Consider the following 24,681-nt stretch of genomic DNA (forward strand, 5'->3'; position numbering starts at 1 on the left):
CAGCCTGCCTGTTTCATCAGAGAAGCTGAATATGAGAATCTCCATAAAATTTTTGTTCTGTAAAAAAAAAAAATAATAATTAACCTTGGAGTAGTTCTGTTCTATTCTTTTCATCCTTGAACATATTTCTTGCCCTCTGATCAAGTCCTGTGGTGATTTTAGATCAGATTTTGGAGTTCATGTAATTACTTGATTGATCCAACTTGTCTCCTTTCACAGTTTCACTTGTTTTCTAAGTAGTCTTTCCATCCTGCCACTTGGCTCTTTCACTGACTACATCCTATTCCAGTTAGCCATGAAGAATCTGGCTCTTTTTCTAATATAATGCCAGAATGCAGAATTTCAAAAGTAAGGTATAAAAAAAAAAAAAAAACAGAAAAAGCAAGATACTTACTGTATAAGGAATATATTAAAAATTTAACTCATCCTACAGTTTCTAAAGAAGAATATTAAAATGTCTGGAAGAACATAGGTAAATCAGCACTCTTAAGATTAAAAATAAAGCAACAACCACAGTATCTACTGTATTCTTTAGACTCAAGCAAGACAAGAATGTGTTTTAAAAAAATTATGTGCAAAAATATTGCTCAAGCCGATGAGGAATTAAAAGTTGGTATCTGTCAACACAGGAAGAACAAAACTCATTAATGGCAGACAAAAGAACTAAAAAAAAAATTGAGATCTAATTTAGTCTAAGGGCAAATATTATAAACCAGAATAATAGCTTGTTTTCATCATGACAATCCTTAGTTATTAAAGTAGTTAGGAAGCAAAGCACAGTGGTAACCCAAATTATTAACTATGTGAGGGAGTTTGTGTGTTTTTTAAAGAAACTAAGCTGCAGGAAAATTCAGCTTTCTAAAAATGACTGGCCCCACATGACCTCCATAGAACTAATTTTATAATCAGTGGCAAAGGATATTTATTCATTTCTGTCATATGCTTTTATAAAACATTTTGAAGAAATGTGTTTATTTTCAAAAATTACTTATCATTTTCATTATTTCATTAAAAGTACCCAAATCTTAAGTGTCAAATACTTAACACATGTTTAAAAAATTGAGCCGGGAATTCATTAAATAAACTAAGGTAGATATATACACAGTAAAATATTAGAAAGCAATTGAAAACTGGTAGAGAATACCTAATGGCATTTGACACAAAGGTATTCCAAAAACATATAATTTAATTAAAAAATTATGAAACAGTATGTTGCATGTCCTTTTTTGAAATATGTATTGTACATACACACACTAGATAAAACTGGGAAGGTACATGCCAAAATATTAGAGTGGTTGTCCATCTGTAGTAGAATTAGTGATTTTTATTTGCTTTTTGTTAATGATTTTTTTTTCTAAATTTCCTAATGAACTTTTAAAAAAATTATTGCAGAAAGAGGTCTGGGAGAAAGAAGATTATGGGAATTTAATAAATTCTCTCAAACCTGATTGAGAAATATCCTACCATGACCTTATAGATAGATCTGGCTTGGAAAGTTGGAAGAATTAGAGGATGCATTTAGACTTATAGAACTGGACTGAAAATAAACCAAAAAGTGACTGTTTAAAGGACAAATTTTTGTAATCAAACCTTGGAGATATTTGAATTTCGAGAGAATCACAACAGATATTATTTATCATCTTTGTAAAATTCACAAAGTAATAAACAGTTGTGGTTCATAAATGCCAAAGTGAGAAAGCTGAATATTGAGAAACTGAATATTTAGCATATGAAATATCCATGTTTGAATCACTAAAAATTAAAATTTCTTTACTTGCCAAAAAAAAAAAACCTTCAAGCAGCAATTCCTGTAATGTGTTTCAGTCTGAGATCACTTGTAGCTTTTTTCTATAAGAGTTCTCAGAATTCTCATTGTTATATGCAGTACTTTTTTTTTTTTTTTGCATACAAAAGCTCCAATTAGAATCTAGTCTTTTCAAGCTCTGAAAGTATGCCTTTGAGAGGACAGTATGTCCAGTCCTTCCCCTGACATTTCTTACAGACTCTTAAAAGTACCTTTTGCACTAGAGAAATGTCAATCCTATTTTGTAATAGTTTTGTAAAGTTATTTATGGGTATCAAGCCTCAAAAGAAGTGGAGGATTACGACAGCAAAACTGTCTCAGAATATCTACACAACGTTGCTGGATCCTCCAAAGTTTAGCGCCTATTTCTATATTAAGCTTGACTGTTGTTTCTATAAATTGATTTTTTAAGCAGTTTTGGGTATATATATATATATATACATATATATATGTATATATATGTAGATGCAAAGATAAAAATACTGATCCACTTTAAAGTATAAAACTATGAACTTTTGAGACTTCCCTGGTGGTCCAGTGGCTGGCACTCTGCACTCCTAATGCAAGGGGCCCAGGTTCCATTCCCGGTCAGGGAACCAGATCTCACATGCCAGAGCTAAGACCTAGAAGACCCAAATAAACAAATTAATTTAAAGAAAAAAAAACTACTTTTTTGAATGAGTGATAGTTTTGTGCTGACATTTTAACCCAAATGACAAGATTTCTAGGTAGTATTCATGTTAGAAACTGCCCACTAAAATCTTAGGTTACCCTCTACTGAGTCCTGAGCAAGAAATGAAAAAAACAAAAACAAAAAATCCTTAGGTCACTCATCTCAACTCAATCCTTGGAATCAACAAAGCTGGAAACCTAGAATCAGAAAACAGGAATCAGAAAAGGCTCCAGGTCTGAGAGCACCCCAAAGTCGTGCCCAGAAACAGGCGGTCAGAACACCGCAGCTCTGGCACTGCTGCTGCCACGCATCTCTAGCTGATCCTATGTCTTTGTCACTCTCAAGATCCAGAATCCCAGGACCTGGGTGTCAAATGGGCAACCTAGGTCACTAGCCTACTCCCCAGGTGCCTGGGGTCATAGCCGGAGGGCTCATCACCCACACTTCAGCTTCTGTAATGGACAATGGCATTTCCCCTTTCATTAGAACCCACATAGTAGGAAATTCTGTCCACACAAGGGCAGGTGGTTTGGAAAACATCACAGCAACAACTTGGCTGTCTTAGTATACCATGTCCAGTAACTCACTGAGCTAATCTGCCAAGTTTTAGTTACCTAAGAGATTTTAAATAATTCCCACAGTGATGTCATTCATACCCCCATTACCATGAAAGTTACCCAGTTTAAATGAATTTATTTGATCAGAGTGACCTAGAGGATAATGATATCAATCATGATTAAGCTCTTCCTACCTTCTAGGCCCTGCGTTAGGTTTAAGATAAAATATTTCCAAAAAAGCCACTGTGTATCTTCATAGGCTTGGTAAATCATATATTCAGAAACATAGATTGAAGATTTGCAAACGGATCAAAAGATTAATTATGCAGTGAAAAGGAATTTGGATTATCAGCCTAAGAACAGGGACTGTTGTTACACTGATCTCAGGAGATGGAATAAATGAATGTGTTAGTCACTCAGTCGTGTCCGAGTCTTTGGGAACCCATGGACTGTAGCCCACCAGGCTCCTCTGTCCATGGAATTCTCCAGGAAAGAATACTGGAGTGGGTTGCCATTTCCTCTTCCAGGGAATCTTCCTGACCCAGGAATCAAACCCAGGTGTTCTGCATTGCAGGCGGACTCTTTACTATCTGAGCTACCAGGGAAGCTTCAAAAGATGGAACTGGGAATAATTCTGATTCTAATACAGCTTTAAGGACCTCAATAAGCAGGAGTCAGGAGAACTTTATCCTGGTTCTCTGTTGTTAACTTATGACTTGTTTGTCTCAGCTCTGGGTCTTTTCTCAGCTACATCACTTCCAGCTAGAACTCTGACCTGCACGATGCTTTTTGACTCAAGCTCCATCTCCTTTTACTGACTTTCTCAACCTCATAGCTGCATTCTAGAGAATCACCAGTTACCTGTTTTTCTTTCCAAATTCAAATTCTATAAACAAGGATGATGGGCTCAACACATGTTTCATCCCAGACTCCATCATAATCACTGACCAGATTAAGGACCCGAGGGTCTGGTCCTCGGCAGGTCAGTTGCCCACCCCTGGCCAATCGACAAGATAGGAGAAACCTTAAATCCTACACAGTGTAGTCATCTGGGTCACCTCTTCAGCAAGGGTTGTGGACATGGTAACATGTTCAATGCAGAGACTACTTAGTTAATTATTAATGAAAGATTTACTGGGGGATAATCCACCCACTTTATCTTTCATATATGATGACATTTTGTCCAGGTTGTATTTTCTGTATAATACTGAAAGGCAACAGCTTACAAAAAATTTTAAATGTTAGTCACTTAAGTTGAGATGTTAAATTACTCTAAAAGTGTAATGAAAATCTCCTCCTTATCTGATGTAAGTAGTCAATGTGATCTAAACCATTAGAGGTATAATCAAATCCAAACTATGTTATCCCAGTTGCTTTTTCCGCAAGGTAGCAAATCGTCCTTTAATTTTGTGAAGTATAGTAGTAGAAGGAGTTTATGCTTGAGGAGATGTGAGGTGGTAGTATTATTTTGATTGCTAAGGGAGTTACCTCAAGTTCCAGCCTAGCACAATGCCTTGCACATGGCAGACATTCAGTAACTATTTCTTGAATTAAATCAAAAAGCCTGTCTTTATTTGAAACCAAACTGCAGCAAATATTCTGTTAAGGGCTACAGTCACTGTCACCTAGGAATTCAAAGTTCTAAAAATTGATGCTTCCACAATGATGAATTCACTAACAGACTAGAAAATGGTTACAAAAAAGTTCACAACCTCAAGTCCATGAAACCCCTGAGTACCCCCCAACCTCAAGAGAAACAAACCTTTTGTTTGAAATTTATTTACTATTATACAATTGTATAATAATGTATAATTGCATAAATGTATTTACAATAAATATATAATAAAATAACACAGAATTAATAACTATTATTATTCATTCAACTAAAACACTGTTTTGTGATCATGAATATATGCAAAGATAGATGACAGCCTTGTCAGTCCCTTTAAAAAAAATGGTGTGTTTCTCAACTTTGAGAGAAGAACATTTAATGGGAATGAATATGAATTCCATTTTCTCTCATTGAATTTATTAGGTTGATAGTGAAATTTGCAAGGACATGATTCAGAATTGTAATTTTTCCATGCAAGAGACTTATTCAAGACACATTAGCTGTTAATGTCCTGTCAAGAACAATGATTCTTTGTGTGAGAGAAAGAGATCCATTTCCATATAATTCTTAAAGTCTGAGACACTTGAATTATTTAGTAATCTTAGGAAGCTGAAGGTTTATGCCTAGCCTCCTAATTCATTTTGAAAGAAAACTATTATTTTCTCATCAATTTTAATGTGTGATATTTTTTCAAAGGTTATTGTTGCTATGTAAATTCACCCAGTGCTACCTGTGGGCTGACTGTATCCAATACTGCAGTGGCAGAATTTGGCACATTGGCACAGAAAACCCACACAACAATGGCATAGATACAGAGTTATGCAATAATTCATTGCTAATATGTTAGTTTTATTTTCCATCCATATTAGGAGATTTTGCTGTTAAAAAAGAATTAATAAAATTGCTGATCATTGGACAGTGCATTTAGCCATCACCTTGTTTTTTGGAATAGATCCAGTTCTTATTCATGGGCTACTATGGAAACTATTTTAATTATCTCATCTAAAAATTGAGGCTCTTAAGCATAAAAATTAGCACACTGTTACGTGGAGCAGCACATCTCAAAATGTGACATACATGCAGATCCGCTGGGCATCCCAGTAAATGCCCTTTCCAGTTCAGTGGGTCTGGGACAGGGCTCGAAATTCTGCTTATTTACAAGGTGATGCTGATGCTGCTTGAAGTAGCAAAGATGTAAGGAACTGGACTTCAGAGGGAGGTAAGCCAAGGTATAGTCAGTTGTGAATGCCTTTATCAGAAACACGTGGTTACTTTTGTATCCCTTTGAGAAGCCTCACTTGCATTTCCTCAAAGAGGTAAAATAAACTTTGGACCACTTAGGAGGGGCATTTGGTATATATGCGCAAAATGACGCATTGAAGCCTAAGTTTATAAAGAACAGTTTCCTTTGAGATAGGTGTCTTCCACATCCATGCTCCCACGTGAGGCTTCATTACAGTGGTCTCTACTACTGTACACCCAGGAGAGAAAAAAAGCAACCAAAAAAAAGTCTTACTATCATTATGACAATAGTTTTGACCTCGTGGACCTCCTGAAAGCTTCTCGGGGACCTCCCAGAGATGGCTGGGCCACACTCTAAGAAATGCTGGCATGTAGGAAACTGTACATTGTATGTTCCTGCCTATTTTCAAGTTCAGTTCAGTTCAGTCGCTCAGTTGTGTCCAACTCTTTGCGACCCCATGACCCGCAGCACGCCAGGCCTCCCTGTCCATCACCAACTCTCGGAGTCCACCCAAACCCATGTCCATTGAGTCAGTGATGCCATCCAAACATCTCATCCTCTGTCGTCCCCTTCTCCTCCTGCCCTCAATCTTTCCCAGCATCAGGGTCTTTTCAAATGAGTCAGCTCATCAGGTGGCCAAAGTAAGAGTGTAAATTTATAATGAGAGGAGTCAATGAATCAAAGTCTTTAAACCAGGGATCCCCAAGCTCCCCCAGTACCTCCTGTCAGGTCAAAGGCAGCATGAGATTAGAAATAAAGTGCAAAATGTAATGTGCTTGAATCATCCTGAAACCATCCCCCCGCCCCCACCCCTGGTCTGTATAAAAACTGTCTTCTGTGAAATCAGTCCCTGGTGCCAAAAAAAGCTTAGGGACTGCTGATCTAAACCACAGGTAGTTTTCATTCCTCACCATAAATACAAGCCTTTTTATTATTATTATTATTATTGTCCTGATTGAAAGCACACTCTTAATATTCCAGACAAAGTACACAGAAATGGGATGAAAAGAAATTTGTCCCAAATACCCTCAGTGAGCAACTAATGAGAAAGTTTTCTATTTCGAGGAGGTTATAGCAAGTCACGGAGAGTAGGAGGTCAGGGGATGCAGTGCTGAGCAGTAATACAAAACAGGTCTAAGCACATGGTCAAAAGATAATGTTTCCTGGTGCAACAGTTTGACCCGGTTAAAGAGGGATGAAAACATTGGTTGTTTAGTAGAGAAAATTATAACTTTAAGAGTTATCTTTCTGTCATAGTGAAAAAGTGAAAGTTGCATCTGACTCTTTGCAACCCCATAGTCCATGGAATTCTCCAGGCCAGAATACTGGAGTGGTAGCCTTTCCCTTCTCCAGGGGATCTTCCCAACCCAGGGATCGAACCCAGGTCTCCCGCATTGCAGGTGGATTCTTCACCAGCCGAGCCACCAGGGAAGCCCAAGAATACTGGAGTGGTAGCCTATCCCTTCTCCAGTGGATCTTCCCGACCCAGGAATCAACCCAGGGTCCCCTGCATTGCAGGCGGATTCTTTACCTACTGAGCTCTCAGGTGCTGATGGCAGTTCTGTCACAGTAATTGCCGTCAGTGATGCGGTTGTATATTCACATTGTCTTTCCCCATTTTCCTCATTAGTATTACTTGCCAAGGGAACTTTGGGCTGGGAAAAGGGACTCTGAACTGAGAGGTGCAGCTCCTGGAGCACCTACTGCTTATACCACATCCGTGTAACAGGGGCCCAGGCTGGCCCAGGGAGCAGTGAGAGCAGAACAGTGAATCAACACTGATTATAACTGTTAGTATGTACCAGGCTTCCCTGGTGGCTCAGCAGTGAAGAATCCGCCTGCAGTGTAGGAGCTGCAGGAGGCAATGGGTTCGATCCCTGGGCCAAGAAGATTCCCCTGGAGAAGGAAATGGCAACCCACTCCAGTATTCTTGCCTGGGAAATCCCATGGACAGAAGAGATTGGTGGGCTACAGCCCATAGGGTCCCACAGAGTTGGACACAACTGAAGTGACTTAGCATGCACACATGCATTAATATGTATTGAATATATAAAAAGTCCTAAATGTTTTTTAAGTTATAAAAAAAGTTGTTACTTTATACTTAGGCACAATGCTTGAACATGGGTCAACTAATCAATCAAAGTATTACCCTCTTGATCAGCTAGGTTACTCAGGAGTCTTGGGATAGCCAGAAAGAGGCAAAAGGGAAAATTGGGAGAGAGGAACCTTTACCTTCAACCATAATCCTGTCTCTGCTGCCCTAGTAATGATGAAAGCATTTGTTATACTCCACTTCCAGCAGTTATAGGAATCATGCCAAAAGCCCACACGTTCAGAAACAGACAAAAGAAGATGCCACTAAGATAGGAGGGTAAATCACATGTTATTTAGAAAAAATGGCAAAAATGGAGCTAAGTTTGAAATTAGTTGTAATAGTAAGACTGGGCCAAAATTAAGTTGATTTAAGCCTTTTTATCCTTAAGGGGACCAACCTGGGCCAAAAAGAACCTTAGAAACAAAGAACTATTAAAAGGAAAAAAAAAGGAAAGGGGCATAACTTTGCCAGAAGGATTAAATGAAATCACACTTACTCATTGCTGTGGCAAAAGATGGTAATCTGAGTTCAATATAGCCATCTTTCAAGCACGATCTTTCCTTGAGACGTTCTAGGCTCACTCATGACTGAGGAGGCTGGTTAGCCCAACCAGAGCAACAGTCTACACCTGTGTCAATCCAGAGCCTAGTAAAGGCTCTGATCACCATTCAGGGCTCTGCCCCCAACTCCAGAGTGTCCTGAAATTTAGCTCAGTTCCGCAAGTTGAGGGTTCAGTATACAAGACGGCCCCCACTACCCCACTTCAGACGCAAATCACATGTCCAGGCTTGCCACCTATGCTTGTGACTTGACCAACTGTAAAATCAGAGGGTCCCATGACCTCTTCCTTGGGTTAATTTGCTACAGTGGCTCACAGAACTCAGAGGAACATTTTACTTACTAGATTACCAGTTTATTATGAACCAGTGAGGTTGTTCAGTAGTGTCCGACTCTGCAATTTCATGGACCGTAGCCTACCAGGCTCCTCCATCATGGAATTTTCCAGGCAAGCGTACTGGAGTGGGTTGCCATTTTGTTCTTCAGGGGATCTTTCCAACCCAGGGATTGAACCCAGGTCTCCCGCGTTGCAGGCAGATGCTTTACCATCTGAGCCACCAGGGAAGCCCAGTTTATTATAAAAGGATATAATTCAGAAACAGCCAAATGTAAAAGATGCCTGGGGAAAGGGCACGATGCTTTCATGTGCCCTTCTAAGCCCACCCCTCTTCCACCCCTCCCTCCACCCTCTCATTTTTTGGATTTTATAGGGAGGTGTGTGTGCATGCTAAGTCACTTCGGTCATGTCCAACTCTTTGCGATGCTATGGACTGTGGCCTGCCAGGCTCCTCTGTCCATGGGATTCTCTAACCAAAATGGAGGTTGCCATACCCTCCTCCCAGGGGATTTCTTCCCAGCCCAGGGACTAAACTAGTGTCTCTTACATCTCCTGCATTGACAAGCAGGCTCTTTACCCCAGCGCCACCTGGGAAGCCCTTATAGGGAGACGTGATTGATTAGATCACTGACCACTGGTAATTGAAATCAATTTCGATTCCCTCTCCAATCTCCTCCCTCCCTGGAGGTCAGAGGCAGGCAATAGGACTAAAAATGTCAACCCTCTAATCTCTTTGTTGTTTAGGGCAAACAGGCCCCAACCCAGGTAAGGTGCAAAAGTAACCCCATTAACAGAAGACACTTTGGTTGGTTTCATCTCTTAGAAAATTCTGAGGATTTTAGGAAATTGTATCAGAATCAGTGATGGAAACCAAATATATACTTTTCATTATAAATCACAATATCACACTGGACAACTAATTAGGTTGCATTAGAAGGTTTCCTGTAATGTCCTTGTTCCCTGTAATCATTTCTCAGCCATTTGTTCCCATAAAATACTCCTTGGTTGAAAAGAAAGCACTTTGGTTCCTAAACAGTTTGTATGAATCTCAGTGAGCTATTTATGCTTACCACAAAATCGTAGAGCTCTACCACAAGTATTGCTGGTGTGATAAACCCCTGGCATCCCACTCTTCTGCAATAATAATGATCACACAGGGTTTTCTCATTCAGCAATGATATAAACGAAAGATTGAGAAACTGTTACATTGTTTGGTAGTGTGACAACTTTTACCATACTTACTGTTTTAGGGATTTCCATTTGCTATACAGAATTAACTAGAATCTCTTAGATATAATTCTGCTGAGATTCTGGTTTTCATTACTTTTATCAAACTATATTGAATATCTGCTTCCCTGGTGGCTCAGTAATAAAGAATCCACCTGCCAGGGCAAGAGACATGAGTTCAGTCCCTGGGTAGGGAAGATCCACTGGAGAAGGAAATGGCAACCCACTTGCATATTCTTGCCTGGAGAATTTCATAGCCTGGCGAGCTACAGTCCATGGGGTCACAAAGAGTTGGACACAACTGAGTGACTAAGCATGATACTGAGTATCTACTGTGAAAAATTATGTTTTTATTACAGTTGCTTAAACTTATTTATCTGTCTTCAAGAGGCAGATAAAAGTTCTATTTAGTTCACCTATGAACCATTAGCTACTTTGTGTGGTTTGAAGTTTCCATTATGTGGAGTGTTATGTTTTAATATTAAAAAGTCTTTATTTCTATGTTGGTGTTTGAATTTTTTAAGCTCTTTTCTTAATTGATAAGGTATTTCAGAGTTGTTTGCCTTAACAAAAACTCATAAAAAACAGGCTTCTTAGAAATTGCTTCCTGAACAGTTATGCCACTCAATATCACAGTAATCCAGGTCTATGCCCCAACAAGTAATGCTGAAGAAGCTGAAGTCGAACGGTTCTATGATGACCTACACGACCTTCTAGAAATAACACGCAAAAAAGATGTCCTTTTCATCATAGGAGACTGGAATGCAAAAGTAGGAAGTCAAGAGATACCTGGAGTAACAGGCAAATCTGGCCTTGGAGTACAGAATGAAGCAGGACAAAGGCCAACAGAATTTTTTCAGGAGAACAACTGGTCATAGCAAATACCCTCTTCCAACAACACAAGAGAAGACTCTACACATGGACATCACCAGATGGTCGACACCAAAATCAGATTGATTATAGTCTTTGCATCCAAAGATGGAGATGCTCTATACAGTCAGCAAAAACAAGACCAGGAGCTGCCTGTGGCTCAGACCATGAACTCCTTATTGCCAAATTCAGACTTAAATTGAAGAAAGCAGGGAAAACCATTAGACCATTCAGGAATGACCTAAATCAAATCCCTTATGGTTATACAATGGAAGTGAGAAATAGATTCAAGGGATTAGATCTGATAGACAGAGTGCCTGAAGAGCTATGAATGGAGGTTTGTGACATTGTATAGGAGGCAGTGACCAAGACCATCCTCAAGAAAAAGAAATGCAGAAAAGCAGGATGGTTGTCTGAGGAGGCCTTACAAATAACTGAGGAAAGAAGAGAAGCTAAAGGCAAAGGAGAAAAGGAAAGATATATCCATTTGAATGCCGAGTTCCAAAGAATAGCAAGGAGAGATAAGAAAGTCTTCCTCAGTAATCAGTGCAAAGAAATAGAGGAAAACAATAGAATGGGAAAGACTAGAGATCTCTTGAAGAAAATCAGAGATACCAAGGGAACATTTCATGCAAAGATGGGCCCAATAAAGGACAGAAATGGTATGGACCTAATAGAAGCAGAAGATGTTAAGAAGAGGTGGCAAGAATACACAGAAGAATGTACAAAAAAGATCTTACCAGATAACCACGATAGTGTGATCACTCACCTAGAGCCAAATATCCTGGAATGTAAAGTCAAGTGGGCCTTAGGAAGAATCACTACTAACAAAGCTAGTGGAAGTGATGGAATTCCAGTTGAGCTATTTCCAATCCTAAACGATGATGCTGTGAAGAGCTGCACTCTATATGCCAGCAAATCTGGAAAACTCTGCAGTGGCCACAGGACTGGAAAAGGTCAGTTTTCATTCCAATCCCAAAGAAAGGCAATGCCAAAGAATGCTCAAACTATCACACAGTTGCACTCAGTTCACACGCTAGTAAAGTAAAGCTCAAAATTCTCCAAATGACGCTTCAACAGTACGTGAACCACGAACTTCCAGATGTTCAAGCTGGATTTAGAAAAGGGGGAGGAACCGGAGATCAAATTACCTACATCTGCCTGATCATCAAAACAGCAAGAAAATTCCAGAGAAATATCTACATCTGCTTTATTGACTACACCAAAGCCTTTGACTGTATGGATCACAATAAACTGTGGAAAATTCTGAAAGAGATGGGAATACCAGACCACCTGACTTGCCTCCTGAGAAACCTATATGCAGGTCAAGAAGCAACAGTTAGAACTGGACATGAAACAACAGACTGGTTCCAAATAGGAAAAGGAGTATGTCAAGGCTGTATATTGTCACCCTGCTTATTTAACTTATATGCAGAGTACATCATGCGAAACGCCAGGCTGGATGAAGCTCAAGCTGGAATCAAGATTGTTGGGATAAATATCAATAACCTCAGCTATGCAGATGACACCACCCTTATGGCAGAAAGTGAAGAAGAACTAAAGAGCCTCTTGATTAAAGTGAAAGAGGAGAGTGAAAACCTTGACTTAAAACTCAACATTCAAAAAATTAAGATCATGGCATCTGGTCCCATCACTTCATGGCAAATTGATGGGAAAACAAACAATGAAAACAGTGAGAGACTTTATTTTTTGGGCTCCAAAATCACTGCAGATGGTGACAGCAGCCATGAAATAAAATGATGTTTGCTCCTTGGAAGAAAAGCTTTGAAAAAAGCAGAGACATTACTTTACCAACAAAGGTCCATCTAGTCAAAGCTATAGTTTTTCCAGTGATCATGTATGGATGTGAGAGTTGGACCATAAAGAAAGCTGAGCACCGAGGAATTGATGGTTTTGAACTGTGGTGTTGGAGAAGACTCTTGAGAGTCCCTTGGACTGCAAAGAAATCCAACCAGTCAATCCTAAAGGAAATCAGTCCTAAATATTCATTGGAAGGACTAATGCTGAAGCTGAAGCTCCAATACTTTGGCCACCAGATACAAAGAACTGACTCATTGGAAAAGACTCTGATGCTGGGAAAGATAGAGGGCAGGAGGAGAAGGGGATGACAGAAGATGAGATGGTTGGATGGCATCACTGACTTGATGGACATGAGTTTGCGCAAGCTCTGGGAGCTGGTGATGGACAGGGAAGCCTAGCGTGATGCAGTCCATGGGGTCGCAAAGAGTTGGACACGACTGAGTGACTGAACTGAGGTGAGTGCTCTTTGGAAGAAAAGCTATGACCAACCTAGATAGCATATTAAAAAACAGAAACATTACTTTGCCAACAAAGGTCCATCTAGTCAAGCTATGGTTTTTCTAGTAGTCATGTATGGAATTGAGAGTTGGACTATAAAGAAAGCTGAGTGCTAAAGAATTGATGCTTTTGAACTGTGGTGTTGGAGAAGACTCTTGAGAGTCCCTTGTACTGCAAGGAGATCCAACCAGTCCATTCTAAAGGAGATCAGTCCTGCATGTTCATTGGAAGAACTGATTCTGAAGTTGAAACTTTAATGCTTTGGCCACATGATGCGAAGAACTGACTCATTGGTAAAGACCCTGATGCTTGGAAAGATTGAAAGCAGGAGGAGAAGGGGCTGACAGAGGATGAGATGATTGGATGGTATCACCGACTGGATGGACAAGAGTTTGAGTAAACTCCAGGAATTGGTGACAGACAGGGAAGCCTGGCGTGCTGCAGTCCATGGGGTCCCAAAGAGTCAGACACAACTGAGTGACTGAACTGAACTGAAACAGTTATGGCCAACTAAAAATATATATTGATTGAGAAAAAGTAGTAGTACTACTATTTACTTATCAAGTGATAAGATAAAATGTTTGAAGAAATTTAATTGATCGTATCATTTAGCTTTTAAATTACCAGATAAAGAAAACACATCTAGTTTATCATGGACAGGAAATCTGCATGACATTTTGGCTTAGTTAGCTTTGTTGTTGTTTAGTTGCTAAGTCATGTCCAACACTTTGCGACCCCATGGACTGTAGCCCCCCAGCTCCTCTGTCCATGGGATTCTCCAGGCAAGAATACTGGAGTGGGCTGCCATTAGTCATATTCAAAACTGTTCTCATAATAAGAAAAGATAGGGCTGGAAACAATGTAGAACATGAGAGTTGAGAAACGCATAAGGTACCCGTGGGAGGTAAGAATTTTATAAATATAAGGATTTGGTGATAGGAGGAAAGTATAGTAGCTTTGGTTAGAAATACTACCTCTCTTATTCTAACAAGAAAAAAATGTTAAAATTCAGAAGCAATACTAGGAGTTTGAAGTATTTTGTTATTTTACTAAATATTATGTTAAGAGAAAAAGTAACCTTCATAAATAATCTGTCCTAGTTTTGAAGAACATATAAGGTAATATTTGATTCTTGTTATTTTTTTCTTGGTTTTTGAATTTGCAGTGCTCAGCATCTTTCTTAATGAGACCTCATACAATCAGTCCAAACATCTATATGACCGAGTCTAAAAATTATTTTCCATATTGCTCTCTTATATTTATGCTTGCTGCTGCTGCTGCTAAGTCGCTTCAGTTGTGTCCGACTCTGTGCGACCCCAGAGACGGCAGCCCACCAGGCTCCCCTGTCCCTGGGATTCTCCAGGCAAGAACACTGGAGTGGGTTGCCATTTCCTTCTCCAATGCATGAAAGTGAAAAGGGAAAGTGAAGTCGCTCTGTCGTGCCTGACTCTTAGCTACCCCATGCATGGACTGCAGCCCACCAGGCTCCTCTGTCCATGGGATTTTCCAGGCAAGAGTACTTAGTTTTTAAAACTTTTCAAACACCTTACAATATATCTGTCCTCTTTTGGCCCCTCAGCAATCGTGTGGAAGCCTGGACAAGAGATGTTGCTTTCTTACTCAGACAGGAAGGCAGGCCTATGGTTAATCTTGCCCCTAAAAAGACTAAAGTAAGAGTGATGGAAGTGGACTGGAAGAATACAGACAGAGCAGTAAACTGGTTAAGAAAGGAGGCAAGTAATTCCACTCAACCATTTGTTCTGTACTTGGGATTAAATTTACCACACCCGTATCCTTCACCATCTTCAGGAGAAAATTTTGGATCTTCAACTTTTCACACATCTCGTTATTGGCTTAAAAAGGTAGGTGTATAACTGTGTGTCCTCAAAAGTATAAGCTAACGTTTTATCTATATGTTATTGTTACTTGCCCACTGTTTCTTTTATTATCATTTTACAGAAAATTTTGAAAATTGTATAATCACCTTGAATCTAACTTGACAAAAACTAAAGGGACCATTTTACAAAAATGTGATGTGTTAAAACTCAGAAACTGCTTCTGAGTTGAATACATTGAATATAACACGTCTGTTATATGCATTGCACGTATATGTTTAAAAGACATTCTCTAGGAAGTCCAGGCAGTCTTCGCTTTGCACAGCTAAGGAGCGTAATAATGACTGTGCAAGCTGAAATTGTACAAAGAGATCTTAATAGTCAGTTGGGAAAACGACCATTTTTCTAGGACACTAAAAAACATTTGTCAAAACATTTAAAACTCTTCTTTTGGATTATAAATGTATAGGGAAATGACAACATAGTAAAACTGATGTTTATTTAATGCAGTGCAATTGAAAACACTGGAAACATTAAGAATTAAAATGTTTTTGTTTTTGTAAAAAAATCCAAATCAAGAGTAGTTTGAACAGTGCTTGCCTTCACATTGTGTAACTTAATATATAGAGCGGGCATCTTCTCTGTGTCTCGGGAATTTGTCATATTTCTTTCTAAATCTGGGTCACCCTCCAACATTTGACCCTTGTACTTTCATATTTCGGAGAGCTCCTTTAATGTGAAGATTTCTGCTAGTGTCACTTCCTCAAGGTCATGTTCATCCTTTTCTCCATAAACACCTTCCTCATCGATGTCAATGTTTTCACTGAATTCCTCTGGCTGTGTATCTTGAGTGCACTGAATGGTGGCAAAGTCAGCATTTCCAGCTATTTTGTCTGTAACTCCAGTTAATGTTTGATTAGAATTTTACTTCCAGTGTTATTGCTTATCTCTTTACTATATATTCATCTTTGTTGACCAATTTCCTCTTTTGATTATCCATTTTAATGTCACATGGATGTATCAGTGGGAGACAAGGAAGCAGGCCACCTACATACTTTGCAGTCTGTTTATGTACGGAATAAAAGATGTGCAGTAACCAATCACTGACAAATGTAGAAAGAAATGACATGATTAATCACTGATAGACAGATGTAATCTACATCGTGATCTGTAGACTAAAGAACTAGCAGCAGATGAATGTGAAAGGTTCTTCTTTATGAGGCAACTCACAGTCAATACACCTTGGTAATGCTGCTGCTGCTGCTGCTGCAGTTGTGTCCAACTCTTAGCGACCCCACGGACTGCAGCCTATCAGGCTCCTCTGTCCATGGGATTTGCCCAGCAAGAGCACCGGAGTGGGGTGCCATTGCCTTCTCCGTGGTAATGATGACAAATTGATATTATAATAGAGTAGCCGAATCAGAGTCAGGCATACAAACTGGAGTCAAGCAGCCATTGAGGATCTGGTCTCAGACACGTCTCTGCACCGCTGAAAACTTGAACTGTCTTTGAACTGTGGAGAAGGAAATGGCAGCTCACTCCAGTGTTCTTGCCTGGAGAATCCCAGGGACGGGGGAGACTGGTGGGCTGCCGTTTATGGGGTCGCACAGAGTCGGACACGACCGAAGCGACTTAGCAGCAGCAGCAGCAGCAGCAGCAGACCAGCTGTATTCAGAACAACTCGGGCCAGCTGCAGCCTTCTGCTCCCAAGGTCTCCGCTTGTAACTATGCAATCATTTCAAACCCCAAACAACCTAAGCATCCTTACTGCTCACCAAATCAAATTACAATTCTTGATAAACAACTCATGTAACTGACCGTGGCCTTGCAGCTTTTTGCCTTTATAAGCCTCTCCCATTTTGTAATCCTGTGAAACTCTGGAAAGTGCAAACCCCAATAAACACATTTTTATTTCAATCAGGTCTCCATTTCTGAAATTTTGGTTCACAGTAGCTGAAATTTGAACCTTGCTATAGGGGAACTGATGTTATTAATATTTAAACTGTGGTAACTAATATATGTGCATACCTGAGTTATGCAAAGTGAGGACTGCCTGTGTTTGAAATGTGTCACCTTAAATCGAATTTAAGTTACTTTAAAACCTCTATCCATTTGGGAGAATGGCATTGAAACATGTATAATATCATATATGAAACGAGTCACCAGTCCAGGTTTGATACACGATACTGGATGCTTGGGGCTGGTGCACTGGGACGACCCAGAGGGATGGTATGGGGAGGGAGGAGGAAGGAGGGTTCAGGATGGGGAGCACATGTATACCTGTGGCAGATTCATTTTGATATATGGCAAAACCAATACAATATTGTAAAGTTAAATTAAATAAAATGTAAAAAAAAAAAAAAAAAAAAAAACCCTCTATCCAGAAACTATGTAGTGCATCCTATTTTAAAGGAAATAATGTCAAAGTTTGTGTCTTCTTAAAAAGTTCCAGCTGGCTCTATGTTGAAAAACTTGTCAGGAGTCAGTACTAGCCTAATGAAATGAGTCAAATAGTTTTTAAGTAAACAGTTAAGTATATATTTGAATTTTTTAAAGCTATCTGACTAGAAGATATATATGACTTAGGTCTAGTCTTAATGATTTTTCACCCAAACTGTAAACATTTACATATATTAAAAAGTTGTATTTGTTCTTAACCAATATTTGGCTATCTCACTGGATATTGGCATTTTTACGAGTGAACTACTGGAAAAAAGAGCTTGGATTCTTAGGTTATTGATTCTGAAGTTTTGAATTGATCACACAACTATAGTAAAGTGATTGACACTTATTATGGATTAGAATACTGTCTAATATAGTTCATGTTTTTCACTGATACATATAATTTTTTTAACTGCTAAAAAATTACTTTAAACAGGTCGGAGGTAGGAGTATGGCTTCATTCTGCTGTATCTCAATCACATCTGGCAGTTTTGCTTACCTAATTCTGTTTCTGAAATAAGCAACGTCAAAACAGACAAGAGTCAGGAATGTGCCGATGTCTCCATTTCTAGGTGCTCCCTGATATCAGCCCTTCTTCCTGGCATCACTGAGCTTTCTCTCCCTGATTTTCCCACCATTAGGTGGGCCAGTTCTTTTCTCTGAATTGATACAGGGGTCATCAATCATATGTACCCAAAGTCTTCAGTCTTAAGAATGATTTTAGAAGAGGGTACAGGGCTGTTCACCCTGACACCACCTCCATGAGGGGCAGGAGTGAGAAAGTCACCCCTCCTCAGGAAGCAAGCAAGGCTGACATAGAGGGCATGATGCTCTGTAAGTTCTGACCAGAATCAGACTACAAAAATTATCCTTCTGGTCTCAGAAAACCAGTCTGAAGTCAAGGTGATCAGCTTAAGTCAGGTTTAAATCCCTTCTGAGTTTACCGATGGCTTTTTGTTGATGCTGATAAACACAATTCTTCCACTGAACTACCATACTACAATGCCCTGTAACTTAAAAACCAGGAGAGGGATATTTAAAAATGGACTAATTTGTTTTTTTAAGATAATTCCACATAATGCTACCAGTGAGCTAATGATGGAATTCAGCTTGCCACCCCACAGGCCATACTCCAAAGCAAGCTGCCTTATAGAACTTTCCAACTGTGCAAGAATTTTGGAGTTAACTAGCAACAAGCCTGAAAATTTGGTTACGTATATAAGTACAAAGCTGGTTCATCAAATCCCTGTTCTGGCCCTGGACCCAGTGCATTTCAACTAAGGCATCATCTACCTCCTTCTTAACGTTTGTCAGACACTTGAATAGGTAATATCTGGCCATTCCTTGGGGATGGTTCCCCTTTTCAGACCCTGGGTTGCTGAACTGCTCAGAAGCCTTGTGGTTCTAGGCTCCATTGCTAGAGCCTTTCCAACTTTCCAGAACCTTGATCTCTCCCTTTTCCTCACTCCTTTCACCCTCCATGGGCTCTGGGTTTTCCTCGGGGAGTCTGCCGTGGCCCTCCACGGTGGTAGTCTCACCTCCCGTGGAACAAGCTCTCCCAGCGTACTCTCCTGGGGGCCCTGAGTCACATCTTGGCTACTGCTGGACTTTTTGAAGGGGGACTTTTTCTCTTCCAAGGCTTCAGTGACATTCTTGGAAGCAGGGGAACCTCTCAGTTGTCCTACTCAGTCTTTTTTCTTCCTCCTTAAGTGAATCCAGGCGTTATCTCTATGGCTGTTAGAAGAAAAGGGCTAATTTCCTCCTTTTCATGGGGAACTCATTTATTCTGGACCTTCAGATCGGGGAGAAGTTTTCTTTCAATCCATGTCATCACACCACTATGCCTTCCACTGTCTCAGAGCCCAGAGATGATGCTTGAGGGCCAGTTCTTTCATCACAGACTCCAGTACAACGAACGTAATGGGCTTCCTTGGCTTCTCTTAGGTTCTTTGCTTACTTGGTGGTGATGGTACTGTTACATCATCATAAAAACTCCAAGCCAAAGCCCATCTCATTGTCTGACCTTGGCAGAATTCAGTGTAAGTGACTTTAGGAACCCCTTATATGCAAAATTCTTCCTTCAGAGGAGCCAGGAAGCATTTCTTTCTCAGCATACAGTTATACCACCTTAATCTCTATTTAAGTTGTAAACTGTCATGGATGATCCTTCTAACAAACTCTAATTCACCTCCTTCTGCCACCATCTCTGTGATACCTCCTATATTTACAGAACTTGGTGGGGGTCTTCAAGGATTCCAGGCGTTTACTCCCTGAGAATAGACACAACCAAGGGCCAAGTCAGAGCCAAGAGGAACCTGGAAAAAACAGTCTCAGCCTTGATATTGTGATGAACTCCTTGATCAAACTGTTCCCGAAGTCCATGCTATTGCTGGGTTTCTCAAATACATAAACCAGTAAACTTTCTTGTGAAGTCAATCTGGAATTAGATTTTCAGGTGCTTGATACCAGAAGCACACTAATTGATACAACTTCCAAAGTAAAAGCTGCTCTTATTTTTGCAAACAAGGAAAACTTAAATATTCAACTACTTTAGAGGAGAAAATATTTTACCTTGGCTTCCAACTGACTGGCAAAAAAGAGAAGGTTGCACATGCAAAAGTCACAGATTATCTCAGATTCTTCCTTAAGAGCATCCATTAGGAGTGTCTTCTTTGGTACTTTTACCACCTTTATAAAATCAGGTAAGTTATTCTGTTCCACATTCTTCTTTGCATAGTTGATATCACATATCATCTACTTCTGTTGCATGAAATACCAGCCATTTAAAGTTATTCCAAGTAAAGGATAGATGCAGGATGCCCCAGTACAGATGTCAGTTCCTTTTCAGAGAGTACTTTTGTAGAGTCCTGATGACCGACCAAATCCTCTACCCAGTGAATATAGTTGAGTCTCAAGGAAACTTAAGGAGTTATTCTCTCCAGAAGAATATCAATAGAAAGTCCAAAATCTTCCCTTAGGAGAGTACAAGTCAGAGCTCTCACCGCTTTAGGGTCTTTAAAGTTAAGACTCACTCTTCCATAAAGATTTATCTGAATGTACTGCTTAAAATCTGTATACCTGTGGCAGATTCATTTTGATATTTGGCAAAACTAATACAGTTATGTAAAGTTTAAAAATAAAATAAAATTAAAAAAAAAATCTGGATATTTGGTGCCCAATATGCAAAGTCAGGAGGTTTGTCTTTGTATCTATTTCTTGCATACATGGATTTACTCAGAGCCACCTCTGAGGTCAAAGTTCCTGCCAGACGACTAGTCTATGGGGTTCTACAACTGCTGGGTCTTAAGCCACTCGCACTGGGAAGACTCTAGAAATGCAGATGTTACACTCCCAGTGTGCTGCCATCTTGGGCCTCCATTCAGCCTCCACACGTATAATCCTTAAAATAATTTCACAGCTGTCTTACCATGTATACAAATTGATATATTGATATTTGTTGTTAGTGGGAATATTAAAAATCTGTTCCTAATTTAGGCATTTGATTTGCTGTTTTCTTTACATAATTCATAACTATTCTTTTCTGCTAACCTAATTAATGAAACGTCTGGTGTAGCTTACATTCTAGTTGGAAGGAAGGATTATTACAACTTGTTTTCTCCCCCTTTAGGTGTCATATGATGCCATCAAAATCCCAAAGTGGTCACCTCTGTCAGAAATGCACCCTGTAGATTATTACTCTTCATATACCAAAAACTGCACCGGGAAGTTTACAGAAAAAGAAATTAAGAATATTAGAGCATTTTATTATGCTATGTGTGCTGAGACAGATGCTATGCTTGGTAAGTAGTATAATTAAAATGCAATTAGATGAGGAAAAAGTATAATATTTTCCCAACAAACTGTGATCATGCTGGTTAGTGACCTGTATGAATATCCTCAGATAATTTCTTACGACAGTTGCTGAGATACTTCAGACTTAGAATTATAAGATTACTGACACATATAAAAATTGGATAATTTGTATTATTAATAGAATAAAAGTCTTTCCTATTTTAATTATTCATAAATTCACAGATGCTTAGATTTGTTCATATATTTTTAAAAGGTCATAAAAAATTATCATCTGCTGGAAACAAGATGCCTTACTGGATTTAATCTGGAATCATTGTTCAGCAAAACACAGTCAATTATAAGGCAGCTTCAGTTCTAGGAGATGAAACAGATTAGACATAGAATCTTGTGAGTTCTCCCAGGCTTGTAATAATTGCAAATCTTGTGAGTTCTCCCAGACTTGTAATAATTGCAAAACACATCCATTCTTCCTTGGCCAGTGAGAGCAAGACTTAAATTGAAATCAGTTTCCCCGTGTACATTATGGTCCAGAATTATATTAAATTTCCTTCCCTAACTCAGCTCAAAACCAAGCCTGCCTCCATGAGACAACCATCAAGATAATGTTTTACTTGTCCACTTATAGAGTTAGGGCAATTTCCCATTCAGATGTGGAAAAACCCTGGTTTAAAATATCTCCATTTTAGGACAAATTATTTTTATAAAACCATATCATTTATTTTGCTGCACTTTGGAGTGGAGAATTATAATTAGTGAAGTGTGGGTAGCACTTCTTCTGAACAAAGTAAACCTTGGGAATGAACAAATAAATGGCTATTTCTTAAAAAGCATTCACTTGGCAAAAATAGAAAGTATAAAAAAGAAACCCAAAAAAGCCCTATAGATAAACTATAATAAAGCAAGTATAATATGTTTTAAAAGTCCTAAGAACTTTCCAAGTACTCAATCTTAAATACAATAAGATTTTAAATGAATTTCTTCAATCATAAATCCATACAGTTACTGAACTGTATTTCAATATTTTCTATTATTAATGAATATTCACTCATTTGCACACTGGAAATTACTTTTGAAAGTTTGCAGCTATCCATTCATCCAGATCAACAAAAGTGAAATATTATATGTACATAAAATACTGCTGCAGACAGTGTGGGAATACCTCTTTAAGTCTCTTAAGAGAAAAAAGATGCAACAGTTCACTTCATGTTACAAAATTTATGGAATATATTGTATCTCTTTGTTACATCTATGCTAGTCTGGTCCCTGAATAGTATTCATCACTATTCACATTGGGCTTCCCAGGTGGCAGTAGTGGCAAAGAACACGCCTGCCAATGCAGGAGACACAGGAGACATGGGTTCAGTCCCTGGGTTGGGAAGATCTCCTGGAGGAGGGCATGGCAACCCATTCCAGTACTCTCGCCTGGGGAATTCCATGGACAGAGGAGCCTGGCGGGCTGCAGTCCATGGAGTTGCAAAGAGTTGGACACAACTGAAGCAACTTAGCATGTACTGTTCACATTACTTTGAGCACTGGTAGTACTAAGCTGAATATTATTAAGAAATTAAAAGCACTCTAACCTCTTACCCCACCTCAGGCCTTTATATTTGCTGCTCCTTCTGCCTGGGATTGGAGAAGGAAATGGCAACCCACTTCAGTATTCTTGCCTGGAAAATTCCATGGACAGAGGAGCCTGGTGGGCTATAATCCATGAGGTTGCAAAGAGTCGGCCATGACTGAGCATCTGAGCACTGCCTGGGATGCCCTTCCCTTTGCTTTTTCACATGGCTGGCTTTTGTTTTTTTTTTTTTTGGCCCCACAAAACTGTTTGTAGGATCTTAGTTTCCTGACCAGAGACTGAACCCAGGCCCCTGGCAGTGGAAGTGTGGAGTCCAAAGGACTGGATCACAAGGGAGTTCCTTGAGTATTCTCAATTTTTAGCTGTCAGCCCAGATACTACCTCCTCGGGGCTATCCTATCTTCCCAGCCACTCTAAATTAATATAGCAGCTCCATCATCTTACTTACTCTATCCCATATCATCTTGTTTGTTTACATCCTAATATTTAATGATTTTGTCTACTCACTTCTTTACTGTCCATTTCCCTTGAAGAATGTGGACTTCATGAGGGGAGGGACATTCCTTCTCATTCATCATTGCATCCGAGGTACCTAGTTTTGCATCCATGGTGCCTGGCACATAGATAAAAAGGCAGTAAACATTTATGGAATGAGTAGAAACATCAGCAGTTATAACATGGTGGTGTAACTACAGCAGTATACAAGTTATAGGGTCCTGGGGACAGAGGACTTCACTCTACCTGGAGGAACAGGGAATGCTTCACCAGGGAGGTGATGCTTGAGCTGGGTCATAAAGGAAGAATGGGGATTTGCCATGTAGACGTGGAAGAAAGGGCATCCAACACGGAAGGCAGAGAGTGTATACAAAGGCAAGGAAGTACAAACCAATTATTATTCATTCAGGGAGTTGTAAGTCGTTCAGGATTGTGAAAAGTAAAGGTTTAAGGGGCAGCTAGCTGAAGGTGCTAAACTTGTGCAAGAGTGAGACAGTGGGAAGCTATGGAAAAGTTTTAAGCTGGGGTGACATGATCAGATATTTTAGAAAGATTATTATGAAGGGGAAAAAGGAGTGGAGGCAAGCAAACCAATTAGGAAGCAAGAACAGTTGTCCAGTTGAAAGATTCTGATGGTCTGCACCCCATAAATAACTCCTCAGAGACTGGGTCTCAGATCCAACTGGACCTCAGAATTGCCTATGGGTTGTTTTTTTGTTTTGTTTTTTTTTTCATAAGACAGACCCCTGCAGGCCAGATTCAGGAGCTGCCAAAAGAGAAACGATGCTTATCTCTAGACTTGTGTCTTACTGTGTTCTCTTAATTAAAATGAGGAAGTTTTATGTGCCTTAGAGACAGGACTGGTCAGAGGAATTTTAGTGTCCAAGAATATGCCAAATCACATTCATATATCATCCGTACTGCTTCCAGCCTTTTTTTCAAAGGTGGGATTTCCATAAGACTCAGCCAGCTTCATGGGCATGATCTAGTGATGGAGAATTTGAGAGAAAGGGTATCAGGAGGACGAGTTCTGACCCCTTTTATCCCCTCCCGTTGGGCAGCAGTTGTGGGTGGATGGTGACACCAGGCCTTTCCTGAGACATGCACAGCCTGGATACCCACGCATGCCTTTCTTTTCTCATTCGAGTCCCTGGAGATAATGTTTTCCCCTACTGCCTGACAGAAACACAGAAAGCAAGCCAGGATGATCTCCAAATAAAGG

General features: G+C 39.6%; 2 protein-coding genes across 3 annotated transcripts in view; one reads left to right on the forward strand and one right to left on the reverse strand.

Moving 5' to 3' along the window:
* SKIC3 (SKI3 subunit of superkiller complex) overlaps positions 1–8,617 on the reverse strand; it is a 129,855-nt gene extending 121,238 nt beyond the window's left edge. The window contains exon 1 of one of the 2 annotated variants that reach the window (XM_055565100.1): positions 8,481–8,617. The gene's annotated coding sequence lies outside the window, so the exon portion shown is untranslated. The remainder of the gene's footprint in view (positions 1–8,480) is intronic. The other variant, XM_055565075.1, reaches the window with a different exon arrangement.
* Positions 1–24,681, forward strand: part of ARSK (arylsulfatase family member K) — a 57,862-nt gene that overhangs the window by 18,705 nt on the left and 14,476 nt on the right. The window contains exons 4-5 of the mRNA XM_055565105.1: positions 14,875–15,157; positions 21,201–21,372. Of these exons, the coding sequence (XP_055421080.1) occupies positions 14,875–15,157; positions 21,201–21,372 (455 nt within the window). The remainder of the gene's footprint in view (positions 1–14,874; positions 15,158–21,200; positions 21,373–24,681) is intronic.

The sequence above is a fragment of the Bubalus kerabau genome, chromosome 1, assembly GCF_029407905.1.
Source record: "Bubalus kerabau isolate K-KA32 ecotype Philippines breed swamp buffalo chromosome 1, PCC_UOA_SB_1v2, whole genome shotgun sequence".
Lineage (NCBI taxonomy): Eukaryota > Metazoa > Chordata > Mammalia > Artiodactyla > Bovidae > Bubalus > Bubalus kerabau.